Source organism: Cnephaeus nilssonii, assembly GCF_951640355.1.
Source record: "Cnephaeus nilssonii genome assembly, chromosome: X".
Taxonomy (NCBI): domain Eukaryota; kingdom Metazoa; phylum Chordata; class Mammalia; order Chiroptera; family Vespertilionidae; genus Cnephaeus; species Cnephaeus nilssonii.
Window position 1 is genome coordinate 120,310,881 of NC_137071.1, and position 25,990 is coordinate 120,336,870.

General features: G+C 52.6%; 3 protein-coding genes across 3 annotated transcripts; 1 reads left to right on the forward strand and 2 right to left on the reverse strand.

Annotated features, from left to right (window-relative positions):
* Positions 1 to 890: 890 nt before the first annotated feature.
* LOC307096406 (paraneoplastic antigen-like protein 6B) lies at positions 891 to 3,774 on the forward strand. Its single transcript, XM_079766013.1, has 2 exons — positions 891 to 977; positions 1,200 to 3,774. Exon 2 carries the CDS (start codon positions 1,347 to 1,349, stop codon positions 2,718 to 2,720), a length of 1,374 nt encoding a protein of 457 aa, XP_079622139.1. The 5' UTR covers positions 891 to 977; positions 1,200 to 1,346; the 3' UTR covers positions 2,721 to 3,774.
* A 2,583-nt stretch (positions 3,775 to 6,357) lies between these two features.
* Positions 6,358 to 8,187, reverse strand: LOC307095429 (paraneoplastic antigen-like protein 6B; the record flags this gene model as incomplete). The annotated part of the gene is made up of 2 exons (XM_079764616.1): positions 8,101 to 8,187; positions 6,358 to 7,878 (listed from the first exon to the last, which is right to left on the reverse strand). The coding sequence occupies exon 2, from the start codon at positions 7,729 to 7,731 to the stop codon at positions 6,358 to 6,360; it is 1,374 nt and encodes a 457-aa protein (XP_079620742.1). The 5' UTR covers positions 7,732 to 7,878; positions 8,101 to 8,187.
* A 15,870-nt stretch (positions 8,188 to 24,057) lies between these two features.
* On the reverse strand, positions 24,058 to 25,410 carry PNMA3 (PNMA family member 3; the record flags this gene model as incomplete). Its single annotated transcript, XM_079764617.1, has 1 exon — positions 24,058 to 25,410. The coding sequence occupies one exon, from the start codon at positions 25,408 to 25,410 to the stop codon at positions 24,058 to 24,060; it is 1,353 nt and encodes a 450-aa protein (XP_079620743.1).
* Between the last annotated feature and the right edge of the window lie 580 nt (positions 25,411 to 25,990).

The following is a 25,990-nucleotide window of genomic DNA, read 5'->3' on the forward strand; positions in this document are numbered from 1 at the left end:
TGCCTCCTGGGATCCAAAGGATACTGCAAAACTCACAGCCCATCACTAACAGGGAAAGGCAGGTCCAAGGGGATAGGCTCCAAATGGAGAAAGCAGGTTCTCCAGACACCGGATTTGTGGTGCACAGATTGTGAAAAGACCCAGCCAACCTAGACACTGGGTCACCCACTTTGAGGCAGGCCCTTGTCCAGGGCAGCTAATCACATTGGTCCACCCTGCACCCTCAGTGGCAGACACCTTCAGCACTCAGCCACCAAATGAGGTGTGGACAGCGTCCTGCGTGGTGTGCATGAGCACGCATGTGTGCCTGTGGCTTCTAGTCCACAGAATCCCAGCAGGTGCCCCTCTAGACCACGTGCTCTTTGCCCCGCCTTGGGACAGGACCAGCCCTGGGAAGAGAGGGAGGGGAAGGGGAAAAGCAGGTGAAGAAGCCTCAGAGGCTCCCCACCCCTGGCCTGAAGGCAGCCCTAGCGGGCGCACCATGGGCCCCTCCAACCACTCCAGGGCTGGCATCCCAGGGGGTGGGCATCTCACAACTCTGGCGCCCCCAAGGGTCATTTCTGGGAGGGGTGGGAGCCAGGATGGGATCCCAGAGGGGCACATCAACTCTCTGACCCGAACCCACCCCTCTTGTGCCCACACCCCCTCCGGGGCTTGGGGAGGAGCCAGTGACTTCACCAGAGGTTCCAGGGCTCCAGCAGCTCTGGAAACAGCCCGGTCACGTGACCCGCGCGAACCAATGGCCCTGCCGTCTCCCAGGCAACACGGAGGGTCCCAGTTCCTCCTCCACCGTGCCCCTGCTCCTTGTCCGCACTGCAGAGAGCCCTGGCAAGCTGACAGGCGCTGACGCGCAGGCCCACAGGCAGCCCTGAGACAGGGACAGGGAAAGGAAGAGGGAGAGACAGCCAGAGAGCCTGGGGAAGAGGGGCGTCCCTCCTGCTGGGACCTGGATCAGAAAGGACCACCCCCGGGACAAGGTAGGAGACTCAGGGAGGGTGAGCTGGGCCCCTGCAGACGCAGCCACCCTCCGCCCACTCCAGCAGGACTGCAGCTGCCCGCCAGGGCTGGGAGCAGTGCGGGGAGGAAGAGAATGGCAGTCCAGGCTGGGCTGCAGAGGCGCTGCCAGGGGAAGGAAGGCAGCCTGGGGTGGGAGGAGGGGGTCTGCATTAACCTCTCTCTCGCCCCTCTCCTATTCACAGGCAGTGCACACCTGGGAAGTTCTCTCTGAGTCCTAGGCTCCCCCCGCCCCCAATTCATTTCCCACCCAGTGCCGCCCTGGTCTGCACCCAAACGGGTTCCCGCCCCTAGTAGCAGCCCCCACGCTGGCGCTGGCAGACACCGAGGCCATGGAGGTGACGATGCTGCAGGACTGGTGCAGGTGGATGGGCATCAGCGTCCGCAGGGGTCTGCTCATCCTGGGCATCCCGGAGGACTGTGACGAAGACCAGCTGCACGAGTGTCTGGAGGCCTCCCTGTGGCAAATGGGCCACTTTGAGGTGCTGGGCAAAGTGTTTCGAGAGGAGGACAATGCCAGTGCGGCCCTGGTGGAGCTGGACCGGGAAGTCAACTATGCTGTGGTTCCCAGGGAGATCCCAGGCATCGGGCGTCCCTGGAACGTGGTCTTTGTGCCCCGATGCTCGGGCGAGGACTTTCTGGGTCGCGTGTTCCACTTCCTGGAGCAACAGGGGCAGACTGTGGAGAGCGTGGCCGGAGCCCTGGGGCTGGGGCTGCGCAAGGTGTGCTGGCTGAGGTCTGTCAGTCAGGCCATCCAGCCCTGGGTGGAGACAGTGCGGTACCAGCCCCTGGGGTTGTTCTCAGGGAGGGACCAGCCAGCCCCGGGGGAGGAGTCCTTTGAGGCCTGGCTGTACCACACCATTGACATGCTGCTTGTGTGGCAAGGGGTCTCAGAAAGGGAGAGGAGGAGGAGGCTGATAGAAGGCCTCCGAGGGACGGCCCTGCAGGTGGTGCGCGAGCTCCTGGCGGAGAACCCTGCCAGGACGGCCCAGGACTGCCTGGACGCCCTGATCCAGGTGTTTGGAGACCAGGAGTCCCAGGCCACCCTGCGGCTCAAGTGTCTGACCGCTCAGCGACAGTCAGGCGAGACTCTCTCCGCTTTTGTGTTGCGGCTGGAAGTCCTGCTACAGAAAGCCATGCAGGAGGAGGCCCTGGACAAGGCCTCAGCCGACCACTTGCGTGTGAGGCAGGTGCTCACCAGGGCCAACATTATTGAGCCGCTGCGAGTGGCCCTGATGAAGCTGGGCACGGCGGGGAAGCGCCCAAATTTCCTGGAGATGCTGGGGCTGGTTCATGAGACTGAGGCATGGGAGGCCAAAATAGCCAGCTGCCTGAAAGCCCAGCCAGCACAAGGGGCTGCTGCCACGGCCAGTGAACAGGCGGATGCCAGAGCCAAAGCTCAGGCCGAGGGTGACAAGGTGGAGGAGAAGCAGCAGGAGAATAGTCACAGCCATGCCCCTGCCCCTGCAGGCCTGGGTCAGACAGGGCTCTCAGAGGCCCCTGGGGGCCCCCTGCCTGCCCACATGGGCAGGGCTTCCAGGGCAGGTCCAGGAGGTCCTGGTGCTGCGCCATGGGGCCTGACCCAGGCGGGAGACGAGGAGGCCGAGGAGTACTCCCAGGAGGGGCTCAAGCCCATCCCGGAGGAGTCGGAAAGTGAGGACGGGGCTGAGGAGCTGAGCCCCCCCATGTCCTCCCCTGGCAAGTAGGCTCACGAGGCCCGGCGCCCTCCTCTCCTCTCGGGCAGCAGAGCCCTGGAGGCGGGGGGAGGCCAGGCCAGGGCAGCCTCCTCAGCCCACATGGGGAGCAGGGCCCAGGGAAGGGCCCACCCAGCCCACACCAAATTCCTTATTCCCCCACCATCCTACGGGGCCCTGACCACCACCATCAGCCCTTCCAAGTCACCAAGATGACCATGTTTGACACCCAATGGGGTGGGGGGCGGTGCCCACACATGGTAGTGCCACACCTGGCCTCAGCCCCAGCCCAGCCCCTGCCAACTTGGGCAGCTGGCCTGGGAGCACCGCTGAGCAGCCCATCTCAGCCTAGGAGAGGGGCACCTGAAGACATCTGCCACCCGCGTGGAACTGAGAGACTTTAGAGCCCATCACAGGGGTGCCATTCTTGGGGACCCCCATCCTCCATCCCCTGGGGAGCCCCAACTCATTTCTCTATAGCCCCATAGTGACCCACGTGTCAAGTGATTACCCCCCCCACACACACACACACACACTCACAGGCCACGGTGTCTGTGCAGTACCACCTGGTGTGTGTGAACCCAGGTGGGTGTCCTGGCCTCCCCCCGGGACAGCCACCTCTCAGCCCCGGCACGTGCTGTGAGCCCCACTGCCAGCCAAGGCTCTGCCAGCTCTCGTCCAGTGTTGTGAGCTCAGCCTCTGCTTTCTCAGTGTAGATTTAGGCCAACTGCTGCTTGTGCTTGTGGAGATGTGTGTGTTCTTCTCTGAGCAGTTCCCCAGCACCACTCCCACCCCGGACGGAGACCCCGAGCCCGGGCCCAGAAGAACGGATGAGAAGGGCGGACCAGGGCGCGTCTGGCGCTCACCCAGTGACCTCTGGCAGGAAAAAATAGACCAGGGACAGAAGGCGGCTGCTGGAGGCTCCACGGGGACTGTGCTCTGTTATGCCACCCTGTTGTTCCCTGTGACTCAGTTTCCACAGCATGCTGGAGTGTCCCCTGCTGTGTTTTCCAGTATCTTGTGTCTGTTCAGTGCAGGCCACAGGGCAGGGCCAGGTCCCAACATGTCATCCGGAGGGGGGGGAAGCCCTGCAGTGAGTGGACATCACCTGTGTCCATGGTCCTACAAAGTCCGATCAAAGGGCCCTCAGGGAGGGGGACTATGGAGGGAGGGCCACAGTGTGGGGGACATTTAAGGCACCTCGTTAGGGACCCCAGGAGCAGGGGGTGTGACCTATGGGCTCTAGTGGCCGTTAGAAGTTCCTCTCTGTGTTGTCATTCCCTTTCTTCAATGGATTCAGTAAATGTTTCTCTTCAATAAACTTCATTGAATGATTCAGCTGAGTTTCGCCTCTGCTGTGGGCAATTGAGGGAAGCGTCTGCTGGGGGTGGTATTGGGGGGCCAGGAAAGGATTTATGCCCAGCACCCATAAGAGACTTCTTCAGGACATACTAATGGCCATGTCTACAGCCTCCTAGGCCCTAAATAGCTCAGCTGCTCCCATTTGTGGGTTTTACTGTGCTGGCTGCTACTATGGTTGCAAAGATTGTTGCTGCTCTAGGGTGCCTTCCTTCTCTGCATGTGACCTGAACATTTCTGAACTCAGCCTTCACTAGACACTACTGTAGTTTGGTTTTGATTTCTCAGGGTATGCAACACTGTGGCAAGTTTGGTGGAGTAGAAGTAGCCCCTCCGTGGGATGCCTGGGATGGCTGTCCCAGCCTTTCCTCCCCACTGGCATTGCATAAGCACTGTGAAACCCCACCTGGCCCGCTCTCCATTCTTCACCCATCACACACTCCTGTCCCCCAGACATCCCTCATTGTGAACACCAAGGCTGGCCACTTGTCAGCTGGCAGGGGTAGGCTGATCAGGGATGTGTAGGCAGTCACCTCACTACACCCCAGAGTCCTGCACAGAGCTACTTGCAAGGGCATCTGACCTCACTTCAGGGCCCTTCTATGGCCCTCTGGTCTCTGGACTGCACACGTGACCTCCCTAACCTAATGACACCCTGGGCACCCACACCCCTGTCAAGGATCATAGGATCTCTAGTCCTACCTGCTGTTTCTCCCCTCTCTCCAACCTCTAAGCCACTTATTCCTGGGCCTCCTAGGGACCTAAATAGCCACTGCCCATTCCTACAAATTCCTGCTATCAGTGCTTCCAGCCCAGGGGAACTGACAGACCTATTTGGACCCTGTCCGAAACATAGCCCAAAAATGATCCTGAGTACCAGATTTCTATTGCCCCTCCAGCCTCACCCCCAGCAGACCCTTCCCTCAATTGCCCACAGCAGAGGCGAAACTCAGCTGAATCATTCAATGATGTTTATTGAAGAGAAACATTTACTGAATCCATTGAAGAAAGGGAATGACAACACAGAGAGGAACTTCTAACGGCCACTAGAGCCCATAGGTCACACCCCCTGCTCCTGGGGTCCCTAACGAGGTGCCTTAAATGTCCCCCACACTGTGGCCCTCCCTCCATAGTCCCCCTCCCTGAGGGCCCTTTGATCGGACTTTGTAGGACCATGGACACAGGTGATGTCCACTCACTGCAGGGCTTCCCCCCCCCCTCCGGATGACATGTTGGGACCTGGCCCTGCCCTGTGGCCTGCACTGAACAGACACAAGATACTGGAAAACACAGCAGGGGACACTCCAGCATGCTGTGGAAACTGAGTCACAGGGAACAACAGGGTGGCATATCAGAGCACAGTCCCCGTGGAGCCTCCAGCAGCCGCCTTCTGTCCCTGGTCTATTTTTTCCTGCCAGAGGTCACTGGGTGAGCGCCAGACGCGCCCTGGTCCGCCCTTCTCATCCGTTCTTCTGGGCCCGGGCTCGGGGTCTCCGTCCGGGGTGGGAGTGGTGCTGGGGAACTGCTCAGAGAAGAACACACACATCTCCACAAGCACAAGCAGCAGTTGGCCTAAATCTACACCGAGAAAGCAGAGGCTGAGCTCACAACACTGGACGAGAGCTGGCAGAGCCTTGGCTGGCAGTGGGGCTCACAGCACGTGCCGGGGCTGAGAGGTGGCTGTCCCGGGGGGAGGCCAGGACACCCACCTGGGTTCACACACACCAGGTGGTACTGCACAGACACCGTGGCCTGTGTGTGTGTGTGTGTGTGTGTGTGTGTGTGGGGGGGGTAATCACTTGACACGTGGGTCACTATGGGGCTATAGAGAAATGAGTTGGGGCTCCCCAGGGGATGGAGGATGGGGGTCCCCAAGAATGGCACCCCTGTGATGGGCTCTAAAGTCTCTCAGTTCCACGCGGGTGGCAGATGTCTTCAGGTGCCCCTCTCCTAGGCTGAGATGGGCTGCTCAGCGGTGCTCCCAGGCCAGCTGCCCAAGTTGGCAGGGGCTGGGCTGGGGCTGAGGCCAGGTGTGGCACTACCATGTGTGGGCACCGCCCCCCACCCCATTGGGTGTCAAACATGGTCATCTTGGTGACTTGGAAGGGCTGATGGTGGTGGTCAGGGCCCCGTAGGATGGTGGGGGAATAAGGAATTTGGTGTGGGCTGGGTGGGCCCTTCCCTGGGCCCTGCTCCCCATGTGGGCTGAGGAGGCTGCCCTGGCCTGGCCTCCCCCCGCCTCCAGGGCTCTGCTGCCCGAGAGGAGAGGAGGGCGCCGGGCCTCGTGAGCCTACTTGCCAGGGGAGGACATGGGGGGGCTCAGCTCCTCAGCCCCGTCCTCACTTTCCGACTCCTCCGGGATGGGCTTGAGCCCCTCCTGGGAGTACTCCTCGGCCTCCTCGTCTCCCGCCTGGGTCAGGCCCCATGGCGCAGCACCAGGACCTCCTGGACCTGCCCTGGAAGCCCTGCCCATGTGGGCAGGCAGGGGGCCCCCAGGGGCCTCTGAGAGCCCTGTCTGACCCAGGCCTGCAGGGGCAGGGGCATGGCTGTCACTATTCTCCTGCTGCTTCTCCTCCACCTTGTCACCCTCGGCCTGAGCTTTGGCTCTGGCATCCGCCTGTTCACTGGCCGTGGCAGCAGCCCCTTGTGCTGGCTGGGCTTTCAGGCAGCTGGCTATTTTGGCCTCCCATGCCTCAGTCTCATGAACCAGCCCCAGCATCTCCAGGAAATTTGGGCGCTTCCCCGCCGTGCCCAGCTTCATCAGGGCCACTCGCAGCGGCTCAATAATGTTGGCCCTGGTGAGCACCTGCCTCACACGCAAGTGGTCGGCTGAGGCCTTGTCCAGGGCCTCCTCCTGCATGGCTTTCTGTAGCAGGACTTCCAGCCGCAACACAAAAGCGGAGAGAGTCTCGCCTGACTGTCGCTGAGCGGTCAGACACTTGAGCCGCAGGGTGGCCTGGGACTCCTGGTCTCCAAACACCTGGATCAGGGCGTCCAGGCAGTCCTGGGCCGTCCTGGCAGGGTTCTCCGCCAGGAGCTCGCGCACCACCTGCAGGGCCGTCCCTCGGAGGCCTTCTATCAGCCTCCTCCTCCTCTCCCTTTCTGAGACCCCTTGCCACACAAGCAGCATGTCAATGGTGTGGTACAGCCAGGCCTCAAAGGACTCCTCCCCCGGGGCTGGCTGGTCCCTCCCTGAGAACAACCCCAGGGGCTGGTACCGCACTGTCTCCACCCAGGGCTGGATGGCCTGACTGACAGACCTCAGCCAGCACACCTTGCGCAGCCCCAGCCCCAGGGCCCCGGCCACGCTCTCCACAGTCTGCCCCTGTTGCTCCAGGAAGTGGAACACACGACCCAGAAAGTCCTCGCCCGAGCATCGGGGCACAAAGACCACGTTCCAGGGACGCCCGATGCCTGGGATCTCCCTGGGAACCACAGCATAGTTGACTTCCCGGTCCAGCTCCACCAGGGCCGCACTGGCATTGTCCTCCTCTCGAAACACTTTGCCCAGCACCTCAAAGTGGCCCATTTGCCACAGGGAGGCCTCCAGACACTCGTGCAGCTGGTCTTCGTCACAGTCCTCCGGGATGCCCAGGATGAGCAGACCCCTGCGGACGCTGATGCCCATCCACCTGCACCAGTCCTGCAGCATCGTCACCTCCATGGCCTCGGTGTCTGCCAGCGCCAGCGTGGGGGCTGCTACTAGGGGCGGGAACCCGTTTGGGTGCAGACCAGGGCGGCACTGGGTGGGAAATGAATTGGGGGCGGGGGGAGCCTAGGACTCAGAGAGAACTTCCCAGGTGTGCACTGCCTGTGAATAGGAGAGGGGCGAGAGAGAGGTTAATGCAGACCCCCTCCTCCCACCCCGGGCTGCCTTCCTTCCCCTGGCAGCGCCTCTGCAGCCCAGCCTGGACTGCCATTCTCTTCCTCCCCGCACTGCTCCCAGCCCTGGCGGGCAGCTGCAGTCCTGCTGGAGTGGGCGGAGGGTGGCTGCGTCTGCAGGGGCCCAGCTCACCCTCCCTGAGTCTCCTACCTTGTCCCGGGGGTGGTCCTTTCTGATCCAGGTCCCAGCAGGAGGGACGCCCCTCTTCCCCAGGCTCTCTGGCTGTCTCTCCCTCTTCCTTTCCCTGTCCCTGTCTCAGGGCTGCCTGTGGGCCTGCGCGTCAGCGCCTGTCAGCTTGCCAGGGCTCTCTGCAGTGCGGACCAGGAGCAGGGGCACGGTGGAGGAGGAACTGGGACCCTCCGTGTTGCCTGGGAGACGGCAGGGCCATTGGTTCGCGCGGGTCACGTGACGGGGCTGTTTCCAGAGCTGCTGGAGCCCTGGAACCTCTGGTGAAGTCACTGGCTCCTCCCCAAGCCCCGGAGGGGGTGTGGGCACAAGAGGGGTGGGTTTGGGTCAGAGAGTTGATGTGCCCCTCTGGGATCCCATCCTGGCTCCCACCCCTCCCAGAAATGACCCTTGGGGGCGCCAGAGTTGTGAGATGCCCACCCCCTGGGATGCCAGCCCTGGAGTGGTTGGAGGGGCCCATGGTGCGCCCGCTAGGGCTGCCTTCAGGCCAGGGGTGGGGAGCCTCTGAGGCTTCTTCACCTGCTTTTCCCCTTCCCCTCCCTCTCTTCCCAGGGCTGGTCCTGTCCCAAGGCGGGGCAAGGAGCACGTGGTCTAGAGGGGCACCTGCTGGTATTCTGTGGACTAGAAGCCACAGGCACACATGCGTGCTCATGCACACCACGCAGGACGCTGTCCACACCTCATTTGGTGGCTGAGTGCTGAAGGTGTCTGCCACTGAGGGTGCAGGGTGGACCAATGTGATTTGCTTCACTTGTGACAGGGCCAGCCCTGTGCAAGATGCCATGGCCTCTCCCATTTAGCTTGCTGCAAGTCTCAAATTAAAAAAAAAAAAAAAAAAAAAAAAAAGGGCTTTTGCTACTTAAAGTTCTCCCCCTTAGGACTGTATCTTACTGTGCATCTTTGGCAATTCCTTCCCCCTTATAGCCTTGCTTCGGTGGAACAACAGAATTGGGATCTCTGCCTGAGGGTGTGTATAAGAGAGCTGGTGTGTACCCAATGTGTCTTCTATCCCCTGTGCCCTGGCCAGCCTCGTGGGCTCTGGGACAGTGCTCTCTAGGCCCCTGAGTGCAGTATGATTGTTGTGCCTCTCCAGAGATCTCTGTCTGTCTGACCCGGAGTCCTTCCCCTTTTCTTTGCCACCTGGGGTAGATACTGCACCAGAATAGTGCTGCCTCAACTCAAAACAGAGCTCCAATCCCAAGGGTCTCATCATCTTGCACCTGTCTCATTATGTGATCTGGGACCCCGTGAATAGCCTCTCCATCTGTGAGATGGTAGACACGTTTCCTCGGGGTCACACCTCCAGGTATTTGCCTACCCTCACCTCTTTTCTTTTGTTGCTTGGCATCTGGTCAGAATCCTTCTCTGTGACTTGCTTTCCCCACTCAAACTTTACTGCTCAAAATTTCCCTGAGTGTCCAGCTTGCTCATGCTCCTTGTTAAATCACAGCCCTTGTTTATTTGTCTATGACCCTATGGATGGGCATTTAGGTTGTTCCCAGTCTTCAGCTGTAACAGACTAAGGCTCTGGCATGTATATACCAAGAAGTGGTTTTGTTGGGACTATGGCTGTGCCTATTGCCACCGTGATTAAGCATTGCTACTCCATTATCTCCCGTGTGTGGCTTCACTCACTCCCCCCAGCAGCTCAGTAGTAGTCCAGTGTACCTCACATCCTGAGCAGCCTTTGGTCTTGTCCAGATTTGACCATTTGCCCATCCCATGGGGAGAGTCACTACCCTGTTACCATGTATCTTCCATGTCCCTTGTCATTAGTGAGGTTGGGCATCTTCACACAAGTTTTTTGGCCATTCCTAGTTCTTCTTTTGTGAATCTTCTTTCCTTGTTTTCTCTCCAGGGATGAGAAACATTGTTGACCTCTTTCTAGGAGAAAGGTCCTAGTGTCAAGTTCAAAGGCACTCTCATATTTTTACACCCACCTGTCTCTGAGAAGTAGACCACATTGGAGTTTGTCTCATAGTTTCACCTTGACTTGCCTATATGGTCTTACTCCCTCCCCCAACTTTCTTACATCCTGGTTTGTAAATGAAGAAACATGAGTGTTCCATCACAAACCATGTTTCCCAGTTGACCTTGTGCATAGACTCCTTCCCCTTATCCCCATTGAATGCCAAGACTGCCTGTTATACAGGTGAACTACTGCTCTTAATACCCACCTGGCAAATTTCTGACCACTGAACCTCAGCATTAGTCTAACTGCCATGGCTTGCACCTCATGCTGTCCTCTTTCTTGGTTTCCACCATGATTTGCTTGGGATCCTTCCTTAGGGTATTCCCATGGGAGCATATGTGGGTCCTATGTCACCAACTGTTGATTCAGTTCCACTGCTTTCATTCTCACCTCTTTCTACCTTCCTTTTGTCCCTTCCTGTTGACTCTCCAGCTCTGCCTCAGAGCACCCACTCTGCCAGGGCTGGGCTGTCATGCCTATACTGTCTCTCCTTTGCCATCTCATTTTGCTCCACCTCTCAACACAGTTGACACTCCTTCCTTCTCAAAACACTTTCCTTTCTCTGCTTCTGTGACATCCCACCTTCTGACTGGTCTCCTCCTTCTTTGCCTACTTATCCTTGGAATTCCCAACAGCAGCATGGGAGTGGTTCTGTGTGCCCCACATCCTGAGCATCCTTTGGTCTGGCCTGGCTTTGATTATTTGCCCCCTCTAGCCCCCCAGTTGTGTGTGGTGATGGTGGACTCCCAGCCTCAGACCTGGAAACCCCAAGGTCCTCTCATTGGAGGGTTTGTCTGCCTGCCAATGATTCCAAATGTTCCTCTTCCCTGAGCTCCACATGTGCTCATCAAACTGCCCACTTGGATGCTCCATGGGAATTTTAGAAGAAATATGTCCAAGCCAGAGCACTTCATCCCCCTCAGCACACTTGCTTCTTCCCCAGGATTCCCCAAGGGCTCCACCTACCACCTGGTTGCCCAAGCAAAGATGCCAGGATTCTTTATTCCCTCTCCTTTGTTCCTGACCCCAGTCTAATCCATCATCAGATTTTATTGACATTAGTCAGTGATTGCTGCCCCTCTCCATGTATCTGTGGTCCATTAACCTGCCTCCTTCTCTCTCTGCCTCTACTCTGCCCCTCTATCTACTCCACTCCCACCCATATGGCAGCCAAGGCAAACTCTGCAACACCACCCCTCTCCTCCCTGGTGACAAGTCCTCCTTGTGTTTCCCCATCTCCTTAGAGTAAATTCCAAAGTCCTCCTCCCCTGGTCAACAGTCCCCCCACTCTGAAGATGGTCTTCTCTTTCCTCATCACCCACCCCCAGTTCCTGTCACTAGAGTCCTGCTGCGTTGGCCTTCTCAGTTGGTCCCAGAGCACACTCAGCTCATCCCCACCTGTGGTCTTTGCCTTTCCTCTTCCGCTATAAGGGACAATCCACTGTAAGAACTTCCCATGGTGGCATCCTTCTCCTTCTCCTCCTCTCCTTCATTCAAGTCTCAGCTGAAATGCCCCCTCCTTCCAGAGGCTTCCTCTGTCTGGCCAGAACCATCAAACGTGGACCCCTGAATAATCTCCATTCATATTCATTTTACATTAGCAGCATTGATTCATGTGTCATCACATGAGAGATGATGGTTTGGGTTTTTTATTTGGGGCACCAAGGGCTCTCTCCCCAGATGACAAGCTCCCTAAGAGAAGGATCCTAGAACTGAGTCTGGCCCAGAGGAGGCCCTTGGTGCCTTCTTTTGAGCAAGCACTTTAATCTATCAGCCTGCTCGCATCTGCCAGGGGCCTGGGACCTGAGGCCATGACATGAATCAGACCTGTTGTGTGGTGAACTGGGTAGCAGGGAGGCAAGTCTGAAGCATAGAGGGTCTTTTACAGTAGTCCAGGCCAGAGGGTGATGGTCTGGGCCTCATTGGGTGGAAGAGTTGAAGAGAAAAGGGAAGATACAGGCTCCGAAGGTGGAGAAAGCACAAGGAGGGCTCAAGCAGGATCCCAGATTTCTCACTGGCGTGTGGACCCAGAGGAAGGAAAGGCCCTTCATTAACATGGGAATTGCAGCAGCAGCTGTCTTTCCCTAGCCTTTTTGAGAAGAAGAGAGAAATGGGGTGATGGGTGCGGATGAGTTCCTGTGGCCACACTTGCATTTCAGAATCCTGTGTGACACCCAGATAGATACATATTCTGCCCTCTTTCTCCTTCCTCCCTTCTACCCTGATCACTCTATCTCTACCCATTCCCCCACCTGGCCCTGTGGGCAGTTAGGCTCCCTGGTCGAGGTGAAGGAATTGTGATTGTGCCATCTGTTCAACTCAGCACCAGGGGATCTTCTATCTTTAAGCTTAGTGCCCCTGACTGCCACACTGGGACATGCACAGAGCCAGCACCCTGCAGATGTTGACCACAGGGAGAAATAAACCTAGAAGCACTTCATGGTGAGGTGGTGTGGAGATGTTTCAATCAGGATTCACAGAGGCCCAGGGCCACGAGGTGACAGGATGCTTCCATAGCACACCTTCTTTAGTACTAGCTGTTGAGAATAAAGTCCAGGGGATGGCTAGCTTAGCTAAGGGCATAGATATTGTGTTCCCTGCCATGATGGGTACAGTACCCCTATCCAGGCTTTGCCTCCTTTGACATGAAGGGTATGGCCATGGTCAGAGTGACAGGGAAGGGAGGGATAGCAGAAATTCAGGGTCCTCTAATCGCTAACACTCTAGGAATAGCAATATCCTGGCTGCAGAGTTGGCTCACTGCAAGGCAGGTCTGGCCCAATCTTGTTCTTAGGCTCCATCCTACTCTCCCAGCCCTGTCAGGGAGGAGGGCAGGTCTGCCTCTCCTGATCCACCACCTCTGTGCCTGGAACAAAGGTATATCTTGCTCTATAATGGCTTGACCCCAGTGACTGATTTCACTTGCTACCTCAGGACACCGACCCAGCCAAGTGCCGTGGGTCCTTCGTGAGTTCTGAAGGCTCTGCCTACTTGCATATAGCTTCCCTTCCTGGGACCTCACTCTCCTGACTGGCCTCTTCTCCAAGGGGCAAGCATGGTTTTAGCCCCTTGGGCAGTGATTTTCAACCTTTCTCATCTCATGGCCACAAAAACTAATTACTAAGATTCTGCACACACCAAAAGGGGTATTTTTTTTACCAATCTGAAAAAAAATAGGTACAACTTTAATTCATTCACACCAGTCAGCTATTGTTGTGTTGGCTGTTGTCATTTTTTTAATTTGACAAATCTAAGGGAAAAGAGGTCAGTGTCCCTGACTAAACAGTCAGGTACTGTATTGCATGTTTTAAAAATTATTGTTGCATACCAGTATGCCGCAGCACACAAGTTGAAAATCGCTACTCTAGGGGATCAGATGTAAGAGGGACTTTCTGTCTCTCTCCCTTGGGAAGGAAGACATGCTTTGCCATTTCTCTCCCCACTCCACACAAGGGAGAAAATTGCATCCTGTGAACTTGGAGAGCTCCCAGGGCCTCCATCAGACAAAATGAGTACCTTCTTAATTCACCTAACAGGGAGTTAAGCTGTACCTGCTATGCTCCACTCATTATTGTATGTGCTGAGTCTATGCCTGTGGGCCAGAACAGAAATAGACCCTACCCTAACTCACTGCATTATCTAAGGGGTGACCACAGACCATTAGGAAATTATCCCTCAAAAAAATTCTGGGGAATAAACTATCATATCTATCAAGGGGATCCATTGCACCCCCAACTTAGTGTCCTAGCATCCATTCAGGTGGCAGCAAAAGCTTTGTATGGGCATTTTATTCCAGGGATGGGTGGTGCAGAGATGCAAAGAATCAACCAATATTCATGTTAAATACAACCCTAGAATTCAGGGGTTTGAGCAGTGAGCACAAAGAAAAAAAAGTCCAAAGAGAATAAAGGGTATAACTCTTGGCTTTTTACTTTTTCACTTCTATGGAGCCTAGCAAAGTCAATACCCTTAAAAATCATGACTCTTGCTTGTCAGAGCCAGGTGATTGAAACAGAAAACTGTCCTCTTTTACTGTCAAGAGTCACAAAGTGTATGAGAAGTGAGTGTGGACAATGCCCTGCAAACTGTAGTGTGGGGAGCAATAAAGGCAAGCCCAAGAGCTGTTCTCTTTCTTAGAAAGAACTGAGATTTTGACCTGTGGATGGTGTTGGGGTGCATGAGGAGGGTCTACAATCTTGATTTTTTTTTAAAAATCACTCCTGAGTCTTTGTGGACCTGCTTATACATATAATATGGAAAATATGATTAGTGCTATGAAGGAAACTCAGTGCTATATGGGAACTCTCTAGCGGGGTATGAGTTCATCTGGAAAGTCAATGAAGTCTTCCTAAGGAAATAGAGCTGCTACTTAGGATTAAAGGACATGTAGGAGAGACCTAAGGAAAGGAGGAAGGCAAGAGCATTCTAGGCTGAGGGTATAGCAGTGTTCAAAGGTCCAGCAGGGGGGACAATATTACCTAAGAGGGCATGAAATATGGCAGATTGAGTAAAGCTGGAAGGCTGTTTCGAGATCATTGTGATTGGTAGACAGATACCACAACTTTCAGGCTGTGTCAACCAGGTTAAGGATTTTAACCCTAATTCAAAGCACAATGGGACATCAGTGTGAGATTTCTGAGCAAGAGATTTAATGTGATAAGGTTTGCATCCTAAAAGATCACTTTTTGTTGCATGTAGACAAAGTTTTGGAGGGGACAAGGTGGTCTTTAAGAAGACCAGTTAGTGGGCTACTGCATAATCCTAGCCAGGAGAGGACAGCTTAGATGGGAAGTAGTCAGTGTTTGCTCACAACCCTCCTCACACATGGAAGTTGACATCTAAAATATTTGACTCTGAGTTTAAATAGTTGTAAACACAGATTTTCTGGCTATGTTGTAAATGTTGACCTTTTAGAGTACAATTTTAATTTCATTAACTATTTTGATGGTATCCAATGAAATCTAAATACCCAGGCAATTTGACATCCATTATCATCTATTTAAAAATACATGAAACAGCTCTTCTCTAAGTTGGAAATTTGGCATCCGCATTTCATTTCTTTGAATTCATGTTTGCATCCCTCTTCCCTCACATATTTTTATTTGAGTGTGATCTATTGTTTTCCTCAACATCTTTTATGGACACCTGTGGCATTTCTCTGCAATAAATATGTATTAGCAAATTGAAATGCCTTTTTATTCATTATGAAAAATTTTCATAATTACAATTATTAATCCTAGTATCCAGTTGTTTAGAATAACAGAGAGTACAATTTTTATAATTAATTAACATTGAAAGTAAAAGTTGGTTGGAAATTAATCTTTAGAAAAAATGGATGGGATTTTTTTCCAATGAATTAAAGTTTTCATGGACAAGTATGGCATGTGCAAATATGAGGCAGGATCCTGTTCTAACTGTAATCCTACCTGTGTTTTTCATCTAAGGAAGTAGATAGGAGCAATAGAAGATTTAATATAGTATGTCATTTTGTGGCAGGATAGTAAGAAGCTAGAAAAATTCCTGAGCAAGTAGAATGGGGAAACTGAGACAAGAAAATTAAACAAGACCAAACAGTTCAGGCAGCTTAAAACCAGCTTGTGAATTGTAAGACCTTATCTTCCCTACCCAAGGACACTTGAGAGAAAATGGTTCATACCCTCCTCCCTAACCAGAGAATACATAGCTTAAATCGCCCTGGCCTGGGAAAATAGAGAACAAAGACCCAATTAATGCAATCTGAGCTGGCTAAACCCAAAGACAGATGAAGTCAGGAAACAAATAACAAAAACCCCATTAAAGCCAGGCAGACCTGAGATAAAAGTAAAACAATGAAACAGACCAAAGAATAATCCCAAACTCCCCTTTATATTCATTTTGATGCAGCAGCATATCAAAAATTAACCTGGAAAGCCAATGCTAATTTTACTGAAACCCTCCCCTAAGATTCTGGCCTGCAGAAGAAAAAAAAAAAGGATCAAAAGCCTTCAGGACAAAGACTCAATTCAGGCTCACTCTAGAACATGCCCATGCCCTTTCTGGGGCATGAACTTTTTATTTTTTCCTAAACTCTAAGGGTCCCCAGAGACTTGCAAGAAGGGGAGCAGTGGGTAGCGGCAGCTTGACCTAGCCTCACCCCCTGATCCTGTCTTCAAGGCCCCCTTTTTCTCTGACTTCCTAATGAGCTAAAGCAGCCCTCTCTAGGCTCACTTTTTTTCCTATAACAATTCTTGACAGCCAAAGTAGAACACCAACTAGGCTCTCCTTGTTTCTTCTGCCCTATTTCCTTTCTTTGCCTCACTGTCCCCAGCTTTAATAAATATACTTTCAAACCCATCTGGACTCATGTGTGAAATCTTTCCTGCGCAAAGTCAAGAACCGACACACTACAGGCCTGCCTGAGGCAGACTTACTCCAGGCCAGTCCCTGACAGGTAACAATCTCATTCTGTGAATTCCTTCCATGAGGTCTGTCAAGTATCACTCAACGGTCTCCCATCAAAACTTGTTTTTAGCCCTGTCCACCATGTGAGGACCCAGAAAGAGGGTTCTCACCGGAATGCAACCATGCTGGCACCTTCATCTTAGACTTCCCAGCCTCCAGAACTGTGAAAAATGAATTTCTGTTGTTTATAAGCTAAAAAACAAACAAAAACCCTTGACTTTAAGGACCTATCTATCAGATGACAACTCAATTAAGTCCTTTGATGAGCACTGGAAACAACCTGACCTGCAAAAGGATTGGTTCCCCCACTCATCAGTCTTCATTTCACAATTTCTGAAAAATATACCAAAAAGCCTCTGTGAAGGCCTGGCTATGGATTCTCTCTTTCTCTTTCACCTAGAACTATGTACTCTGTTTTACCTGAGTTACTGGGGAAAATCTGGGCACACTGAATGTTAATTTAAATACACTTTTTATAATAATTACTTTTTGATAAAAATGCTCTTACCTTATACACGTCTTCAACATTGTTATCAAAACCTTAAAGTTGCAGATCAAGCTCATTCAATATATGAGAAATACATGTTGTGTAATCTTACCAGGGAAAACCCTGATCATTTGTCACATAACTGAGGGAAATCAGCCTTTATTTCTGTCAGAACATCTGAGTATATTTTTCAAATTAAATAATTGTGTCAATATGCAGTTGGAATAATATTTTAATATATTTGTATTTACTTCAGAGAGGAAGGGAGAGGGAGAGAGAGATAGAAACATAAATGATAACAGAGAATCATTGATCGGTTGTTTCCTGCACACCCCACAGTGGGGATCAAACCCACAACCCAGGCATGTGCCCTGACCGGGAATCGAACTGGTGACCTCCTGGTTCATTGGTAGATGCTCACCAATGAGACATGCCAGTTGGGTTAGAAGAATATTTTTATACCACTAAGAAATATGTGATAATCCTAACTGGTTTGGCTCAGTGGACAGAGCGTTGGCCTGCGGACTGAAGGGTCCCAGGTTCGATTCCAGTCAAGGGCCTGTACCTTGGTTGTGGGCACATCCCCAGTAGGGGGTGTGCAGGAGGCAGATGATCGATGTTTCTCTCTCATCGATGTTTCTGACTCTCTATCCCTCTCCCTTCCTCTCTGTAAAATATCAGTAAAATATATTTAAAAAGAAATACGTGATAGGTTATTTCTTTGAATATACATATTACTAGAAATGATAACATCAAGATTTAAATGCCATAAAGGTAATATACTTTGTCCATTTTCTAAAACTGGGTAATAAGGCTGTTTCTCATCACCTACTTTTTATCAATCCATAAATTTATAACTAAAATTTTGTTATCAAATAAGGCATTATAATGGAAAGTATGGTATGCATCATTGTGTGTATTCTACTCTAGTGCTGGTCTTTGGGGAATAAAAAGTCACAATTAGGTAAACCTCAGAAATAAATCCAATAATTTTATTAAACATTAGGGACAACATCTCCCCATTTCATACACTGCTAAAAACTAATTGGTCTAGTAGCTAGTGCAATGCTTAGTGCTGTATGAACCATCATTTTTGAGGCTGTGTTATGGAGCACCTAGTGCTATGGACTGAATCGTGCCTCCCTACCCCAATTTGTATGATGAAGTCCAACCCTTTGTATCTCAAAATGTAAACTCATTTTGAAATAGTGTCCTTGTAGATATAATTTAAGATAGAGTAGAGTGGGGCTCTAATCCAATATGACTGTTGCCTATATAAAAAGGGGACATTTGGACACAAAGACATACACAGACAGAGAATGCCATGCAAATATTGGATTTCTGCTGCCACAATCTAAAGCTACCAGAAGGTAGGAGAAAGAAATGAAACAGATTATCCATCATAATATGCAGAAGAAACCAATTTTGTTGACATGTTAATTTCAAACTTCTAGCCTCTAGATCTGTGACAATAAATTTCTCTTTTTGAGAAATTACTGCCCAGTTTACGGTAACTTTTGCTGCAGTCAGGAGCCTAATACACCTGGGAAAGTTTGGACTCTCCTAGAATTCATATCCTATCCCAGGGAATAGCTTGGCTTTCTCCTTAAATACTGGTTCCGAAGCCACTGTAGGGCTTGCCCATATATTTTAGCAGGTTTGAGACCCTGGTTGCCAAAGATTTGTTTTGCAGGGTTTGGCTGGAGTTGACCATGTATATTGGCTGTGCTATGTCGCTCTGTCACCTGCTTCCACACTGGACTTCCATGGTCAGCTGCTCCTCTGTGTCCTTCTTGGTGGTTTAATGGAAGGTGGTTTCTACAGTGCTTGAGTCAGCCTGATTTCTTCACATCATGAGTGTGTGTATTAGGGAACAGTGATCAGGATCCTTGGAGAGGATGTCACAAGCAAAGTTTCTTGTAGGCAAAGAAGTTCTGAGCAATCCAGTAGTTCGCTTGTGACTAGCAGTGACAGATGACTATAAGCACATGTCTGGCCTTCAATGGGATGACTTGCTGGGGCAGAGTTGGGCTAAATCAAGCCTGTCTGAGTATGTGGTCCTCACACACTCCCTGGCAGAATGGAGTCTTTTCAAGGTCATCTCGGAGGAGAGAAGGCTGCTAGTGACACATGGCCTCCAGGGCAAACTCAGACCCTCCCTTTTGGGACATGGAATGTCCCCATGGCCTGTAGCTTTGGGTTAGAAGGAAGGGGGGCGGGCTAGCTGACAAAAACAGCTGCCTCTAGGGACTGGAAGATGGCCAGGCAAAATGCTGGTTTCCATTGGAGAAGTTTGGCCCAGATCTGCAAAAAGATGCTGTCTAACAGGAATCTGCTTGACTCCCAGTTCTGGTGTTCCTCTAACCTCAGTAGATGAGAACATTCCATGATCTCTGGATTGACTCATCACCTGGACTTCTGTGGTCATTTCCGGTGTGACACAAATGTTCCCTCTAGTTCATCCCCAACATTGACCTTTCTATTTCACAAATATGAAAGGAGAGGTCATCCTTCTCCTTCCCAAACCTCTAGGGTAGTGATACTTCCCTAGAGATTCTGGTGGCCTGATGCACATCTGGGAAGTAGTCTAAAGTTATCAGCATGGGCACCACAGGCCCTTCCTGGCCCCACCCAACCTCCCTGAGGACCTGTTCCCTCTCCTTGACCTTCCAACTATCACCCTGGGCCCCATCCATGCAAACCTTCTCTCCAAATATCTTCTGACAATTTGATCCCAACCACTGTACTGTGAGGTCTGACAGAATACAAACAAATAATGTGGGGCCAAAGATCAGGCCAACAATTGATATGGAGGTACTTTTCAGTCTATGAAAAAGAGTTGGAGAATCCAAGCAGCATGTGGCAGTCTTGCTGAGTTATGGAGTTGGACGCTACTCCATTTTGCAAGCAGTATACTGGATAGAAGGTACCTGGGCATAGAAAGAGCTCCGGAGTACTGCACAAAGTTCTTGCTAAGCCAAGACTAACGCCGCATGCTCAGATTGAGATACTGCAAGGGTGGACACAGAACACCTTCCAGAAGCTGTGAGCTGGAGAAATACCAGAGCTTACACAGTATTATTACCAGCCAGAGTGGAGAAACCACATTGAAGTCCCTGGATATTCCTCACAGAATCCAGAAAGAACACACATTAGGAGGAAGGTTCACATAGCTCTGTAAGATCCACATTAACAAAACTTAAAAACAAGTATTGAGAGGCTCATGCTGGTCTGTAAGTAAACTAATTGCCTGATGGGACAAAACTCAACACAGAAACAAAAGAAACAACAAAACCAAGACACTTAACAAGATAACAGTCAAAATATCCAGCCTCTATGCAAAAATTTGGAGACATGGGAAGGAGAAAAACATGATCCATAACCAAGGGGAAAATGTGCCCATTGTCCAGAAATGGCAAGGATGATGGGATTAGTACATAAGGATTTAAAGACAGCAATCCTATATAATAAAAGGCTAATATGCAAATTGTGCCCTTGGGAGTTTGACCTACTGGGAGTTTGACTGCTTGCTATGATGTGCACTGACCACCAGGGGGCAGAATGGGACGAAGGAAGACCCTGGCCTGCAGGTGGCAGCCGCAAGAAGAGAGGCCTCAATTGGCCCTGATTGCAGGCCAGGCCTAGGGAACCTATCCATGCATGAATTTCGTGCACCAGGCCTCTAGTTGTAAATAAATGTGTTCCAGAATTAAAAGAAAAAAATGATTATAATGAAGGAACAAATGAGAAAGAATCTCAATAGAAAAATAACAACTACAATGAAAAACCAACTAGAAATTCTAGAACTGAAAAATACAGGAGAATAGGAACACTGTAATTGATCCAAATATCTCTCACACAAATGCATATTTATTGACACACAGTCACACATATTCACACACTCACACACTCATTGACACAAATATGCATTTATACATACTAATACACATACACTTACAACACAATCACTCACACACTGCCTTGCACACACAAATACATACATACACACTCGACGTATTCATCCATGTACACATTCATGCACACTCACATGCATTCACTGACACATATCCACTGATACACACTAATACATGTAAACATACATTCACACTCACACAGTCACTCACACATACATGAACATGCAAACTAATACATACAAATGTTCATATTCAACACACTCATTAACACATTTATACTCATCACTAACACATTCACACAACCTTACATACTCACATATTCACACACATTCACTAACACACATTCACAAACTCATTCATACAGACTTTCACACACTTACATTTACACACTTTTACACAGGCTGGCCTGGTTTTGATACTCTAGGTCTGAATACTCTGATCCCCAAGACAGTGAGGAATCCTGGTACTGACAGCTGTCCCTTGCCCTGCCTTATCCTGGAGAGTTCCCTGAGTGCCCTAGGAATCCAAGCAGCCACTGTCCACTCCCATCAGCATCCTATTGATGGGTACCACCCAGCCTGCCTAGCTCTGTTCCTTTGCCCTGATCGATAAGCCATTGTTCCCTGGAAGTTGACCACTGCCTTTTGCAATTAGGACACTTAACAGTCTTCATGGACCTTGCCAAGAACATAAACCAATGTTAACCAGGCCACTATTAACCCTCCACCCCCAGCAGACCCTTCTTTCAATTGTCCAAAGCAGAGGCGAGACTGAGCTGAAACATTCAATGAACTTTATTGAAGAGAAACATTTACTGAATCCATTGAAGAAAGGGAATAACAACACAGAGAGGAGCTTCTAACTGCCACTAGAGCCCATAGATCTTGCCCACTTCCTAAGGTCCCTAATTAGGTACCTCAGCTTCCCCCACATCACAGCCCGCCCACCATAGTGTACCTTCCTGAGGGCCCCATGATTGACCTTTGCAGACTATGGGTGCTAGTGATATCCACTCACTGCAGGACTCCCTCCCGCTCTGGACAATATGCTAGGGCCTGGCCCTGCCCTGTGGCCTGCACAGGACAGACACAGAACACTGGAAAACACAGCAGGGGACACTCCATCAAGCCTAAGAAACTGAGTCACAAGGAACAACAGGGTGATATATCAGAGCACAGACTCTGTGGAGTCTCCGGCAGCTGCCTTCTGTCCTCATCCAGTCTTCCATCCCAAGGTCACCTGTGAGCGCCGACCATGCCTTCGACCATCTTTCCCGGAGTCTCTTGGGGCTTGACTTGGGGTCTACAGGGTAGGGTGGTGGTGGGGAACTGCTCAGAGAAGAACACACACATCTCCACAAGCACAAGCAGCAGTTGGCCTAAATCTACACCGAGAAAGCAGAGGCTGAGCTCACAACACTGGACGAGAGCTGGCAGAGCCTTGGCTGGCAGAGGGGCTCACGGCACGTGCCAGGGCTGAGAGTTGGCTGTCCCGGGGGGGAGGCCAGGACACCCACCTGGGTTCACACACACCTGGTGGTACTGCATAAGAACCATGACTACCATGTCTGTATGTGTGGGGAGGGGTGATTACTTGACATGTGGGTCACCATGGGGCTTAAAGAGAAATGGGTGGGGGTTTCCCTGTACAGGGAACAGCCTGTCCCAAGGGATGAAAAATGGAGGTCCCCACAACTGGCACCCTTGAGATGGCCCCTAACCTTTCCCAGGTCTGTTCGGGTGGCAGATGTCTTCAGGTGCCTCCCCCACCGCCCCCCGTCTAGGCCTGGGAAGGCTGCTCAGGGGTGCTCCCAGGCAGGCTGCCCAAGGTAGCAGGGTTTGGGGCTGGGGCTGGGGCTGGCCTTGGCATTGGTGGCTGCTGAGTGGTGGTTCGCCAGGCCAGTTCCCGTTCTCCTGCCTGCTCGCTCCATACCTCCAGTGGCCCTGCATAAACAAACAGAACAAAAAACTCCTCCCAATAACTCCCCCTCCTCTTCCTCCTCACCTCCTGTTACCCTCCTCCTCCTCCTATCCTGCTCACCTCCTGTTATCCTCCTCCTCCTCCTCTCCTGCTCACCTCCTGTTATCCTCCTCCTCCTCCTCCTCTCCTGCTCACCTCCTGTTCTCCTCCTCCTCCTCTCCTGCTCACCTCCTGTTATCCTCCTCTTCCTCCTCCTCTCCTAATGACCTTTTCGTCCTCATCATATTCCTAGTTTTCCTCCTCCCCCTCCTTCTCTTCTCCTCATGCTCCCCCCTTCTCCTCCTGCTTTAGAACAAATTCCCCTCCCCTCCCCTCCCACCCAAACCAGCTGTGGTACTAGCCCAAGTCCCCATCCCCCTGCAGGCTGAGCCCAGGCTGTCGCCTGGGGCTCTCCTCTGTCTTTGCCCTCCTGCCCCCCAGAGCCTTTCCAGGCTGCAGGGGGAGGAAATGCCTGCAGGCTGGGGCCGGGCTGTCCTGGCCTCACTTGCGCAGGGGCTCAAGGGTGGTGCCTTCGTGGGGCTTCCCTAGAGCAGTGTAGATAATCCTGAAGACGGGCTGTACTCTGCGGCCTCCCTTCCGGGGGGTCACCCCATTTCCACCACACAGCTCTTCCCCATCACAGGTGCTGGCTTCTTCTGGCAGGGGTGGCCCCAGGGAAGGTTCTTCTGGGCCCCAGGGGGCCCATGGGCCCGTCGGCATTCTTAGCTCTGAGTCCACAGGGTGGGCGTTTGGGGGAGGCCAGATGACGGGGCCCGTGCCTGAGTCCTCAGCTGCAACGCCTTCAGCTTCTGCCATGGTGGGGCCCCTGCTCATGGCTCGAGCACCCCGTGTGCTGGGTGTGGTGGCCGCTTGCTTGTGTCGCTGGTAACTCTTCAGGACTCTATGCTTGTCTCTCCCTGAGGGGAGGTTGGCCTCATGGGTGGGGTCCCTTTCAGCTGCTGGAGGATGAGGGGGCTTAGCCTGTGCCTGACTGCCCTGCCCCTCTGCCCCACTCAGGTCCTCCACTATTTGTGTGGAATGCCCCTTCCTTTTCTTCCAAGATCTCTTTCGTCTCCTCTGCCTGCAGGAAGAAGAGCTGCCCTGTCTTCCTGAGCCTATCTGGCTTTGGACTTGGGATGGCTCTTGTCTCAAGCCCGGTTGCCGTTTCCCGACTCTATGGCAGCCTGTCGCATCTGCTTCACCAAGCGGCGGTTGGGAGCGTTGCTACATTCTGCCCTGATGTGGCCGTTTTCTCCACAACTATAGCAGAATGTGTGGTGTTTCCATTTTCCTAAACTTCCAGAGCCAGCCCTTGGCACACCTCCCCTTCGGCCCCTGCCCCTCCTGCGCCGGGAACTCTGGGAAGGCCTGGCCTGCAGAATGTTGCCAGGGCCAGGAAAAGACACTGCTCGGAAACCACAGGCCCTGGCAGGGGACCTGAAGCCTGCTTCCAACCCATCCAGACACTCCCTCAGAGGGCCCACAGTAGCTTCCCACTCCTCCTCCTCACGCAGCAGCTTCACCAGGGCCAAGAAACCAGGAGGCTTCCTCCGCTGTCTCATCAGCTTAAGCCTGTCTCGAAGTTTGTCAGGAAGGTTCGCCCCACTTAAGACTTGTTTCAGGCGCGTCTGATTCACATTCCTCCGGGATACTGCATTTTTTTCGATGGCTTTTTGGAGCAGGGGTTCCAACCGGACCACAAAACTAGACACTTTCTCTCCTGCCTCCTGATAGGCCTTACGAAACTTCACATGGGCGATTTTGCGGCTCTCCACTGGCCCAAACACCTGTTGCAGGGCTGCCAGGCACTCTTTCACAGTTATGGCAGCATTGTGGGCGCGGAGCCCGCTGACCACCTGGAGAGCAGGCCCCCGCAAGCATTCCATCAACCTCCTCCTCTTCTCCCCCTCAGGCACCTGCCACATTTGGAGCACCTCAGTAGTGTGTTCCAGCCAGGCCTCAAAGGCCAGTGCCCCAGGGATAGACACGGTGTTCCCAGAGAACACCCTGAGCTCCCGGTATAACATCTGTTCTAGCAGAGGCTGTACTACTGCCCCCAGGCTCTGGGCCCAAATCCAGAAATCAGGGGATATGGCCACTCTGGGAGCCAGGCAATTGATGTCTGATCCAAGGACTCTGTTCATGTCCGATACTGTCCGCCTTTCCTCCTCTAAGAAGTGGTTCAGTCTATTGAGAAATTCACCGTCCGAGTTCCGAGGGTTTACCACCACCCCCCAAGGTCCCCCCTTTCCTGGGATTTCCTTGGGGATCAAAGCATAGTCGATATCTTGGGCAAGCTCCAGGAGACACGCTTGGGCATTCTCCTCCCTCCTGAACATCCTGCCGATGACCCTGTACCTGCCCAGGTGCCTGAGAGCCTCCTGAAGAGTCTCCTCAAACTCATCCTCATCACAGTCCTCAGGAACCCCCAGGATGAGCATAGACCTCTGGGTGTCCAGATGTTCCCCCCTGCACCAGTCCTGCAACAGGCTCAACGGCATGGCACCAATCTCTACAGCGTCTAACTTAGGGGGCAATGATCAGTGCGCGATGCACAGAAATTTGGGCCAACTCCCAGGGCGACAGCAGACAGCCCAGGTCTCCACCGCCTGTGAATATGAACGAGGCGAGAGCCAGGTTAATGCTGAAACCCCCCCTCCCACCCCCTTGCTGCTGCTCCCCCTCCTCCTCCCGCAGCGCCTCTGCAGCCCAGGCTGGACCCCCACCCTCCGAAGGCCCAAGGGGGCCGCAGCCTCCTCCCCACACAGCTCCCAGCCCTGGCAGGCTGCCGCAATCCCACCGGAGCGGGTGGGGGGCGGCGGGGTCTCCAGGGTCCACGCGCGCCCTCCCCGAGTCTGGTACCTTCTCCTGGGGTGGGGTCCTTTCTGATATCAGTCCCAAAAAGAGGGGCGCGGGGCGACGTGCAGAGGGGGTGGGGGTCCGACACCCCTCTTTCCCTGGCTCTCTTCCTGTCTCTCCCTCTTCCTTTCCCTGTTCCTGTCTCAGCGCCGCACGTGGGTCAGCGCTCTGGCGCCTGCTCGCCACCACTCTCTGCAGTGCGGACTAGGGGCGGGGGCGCAT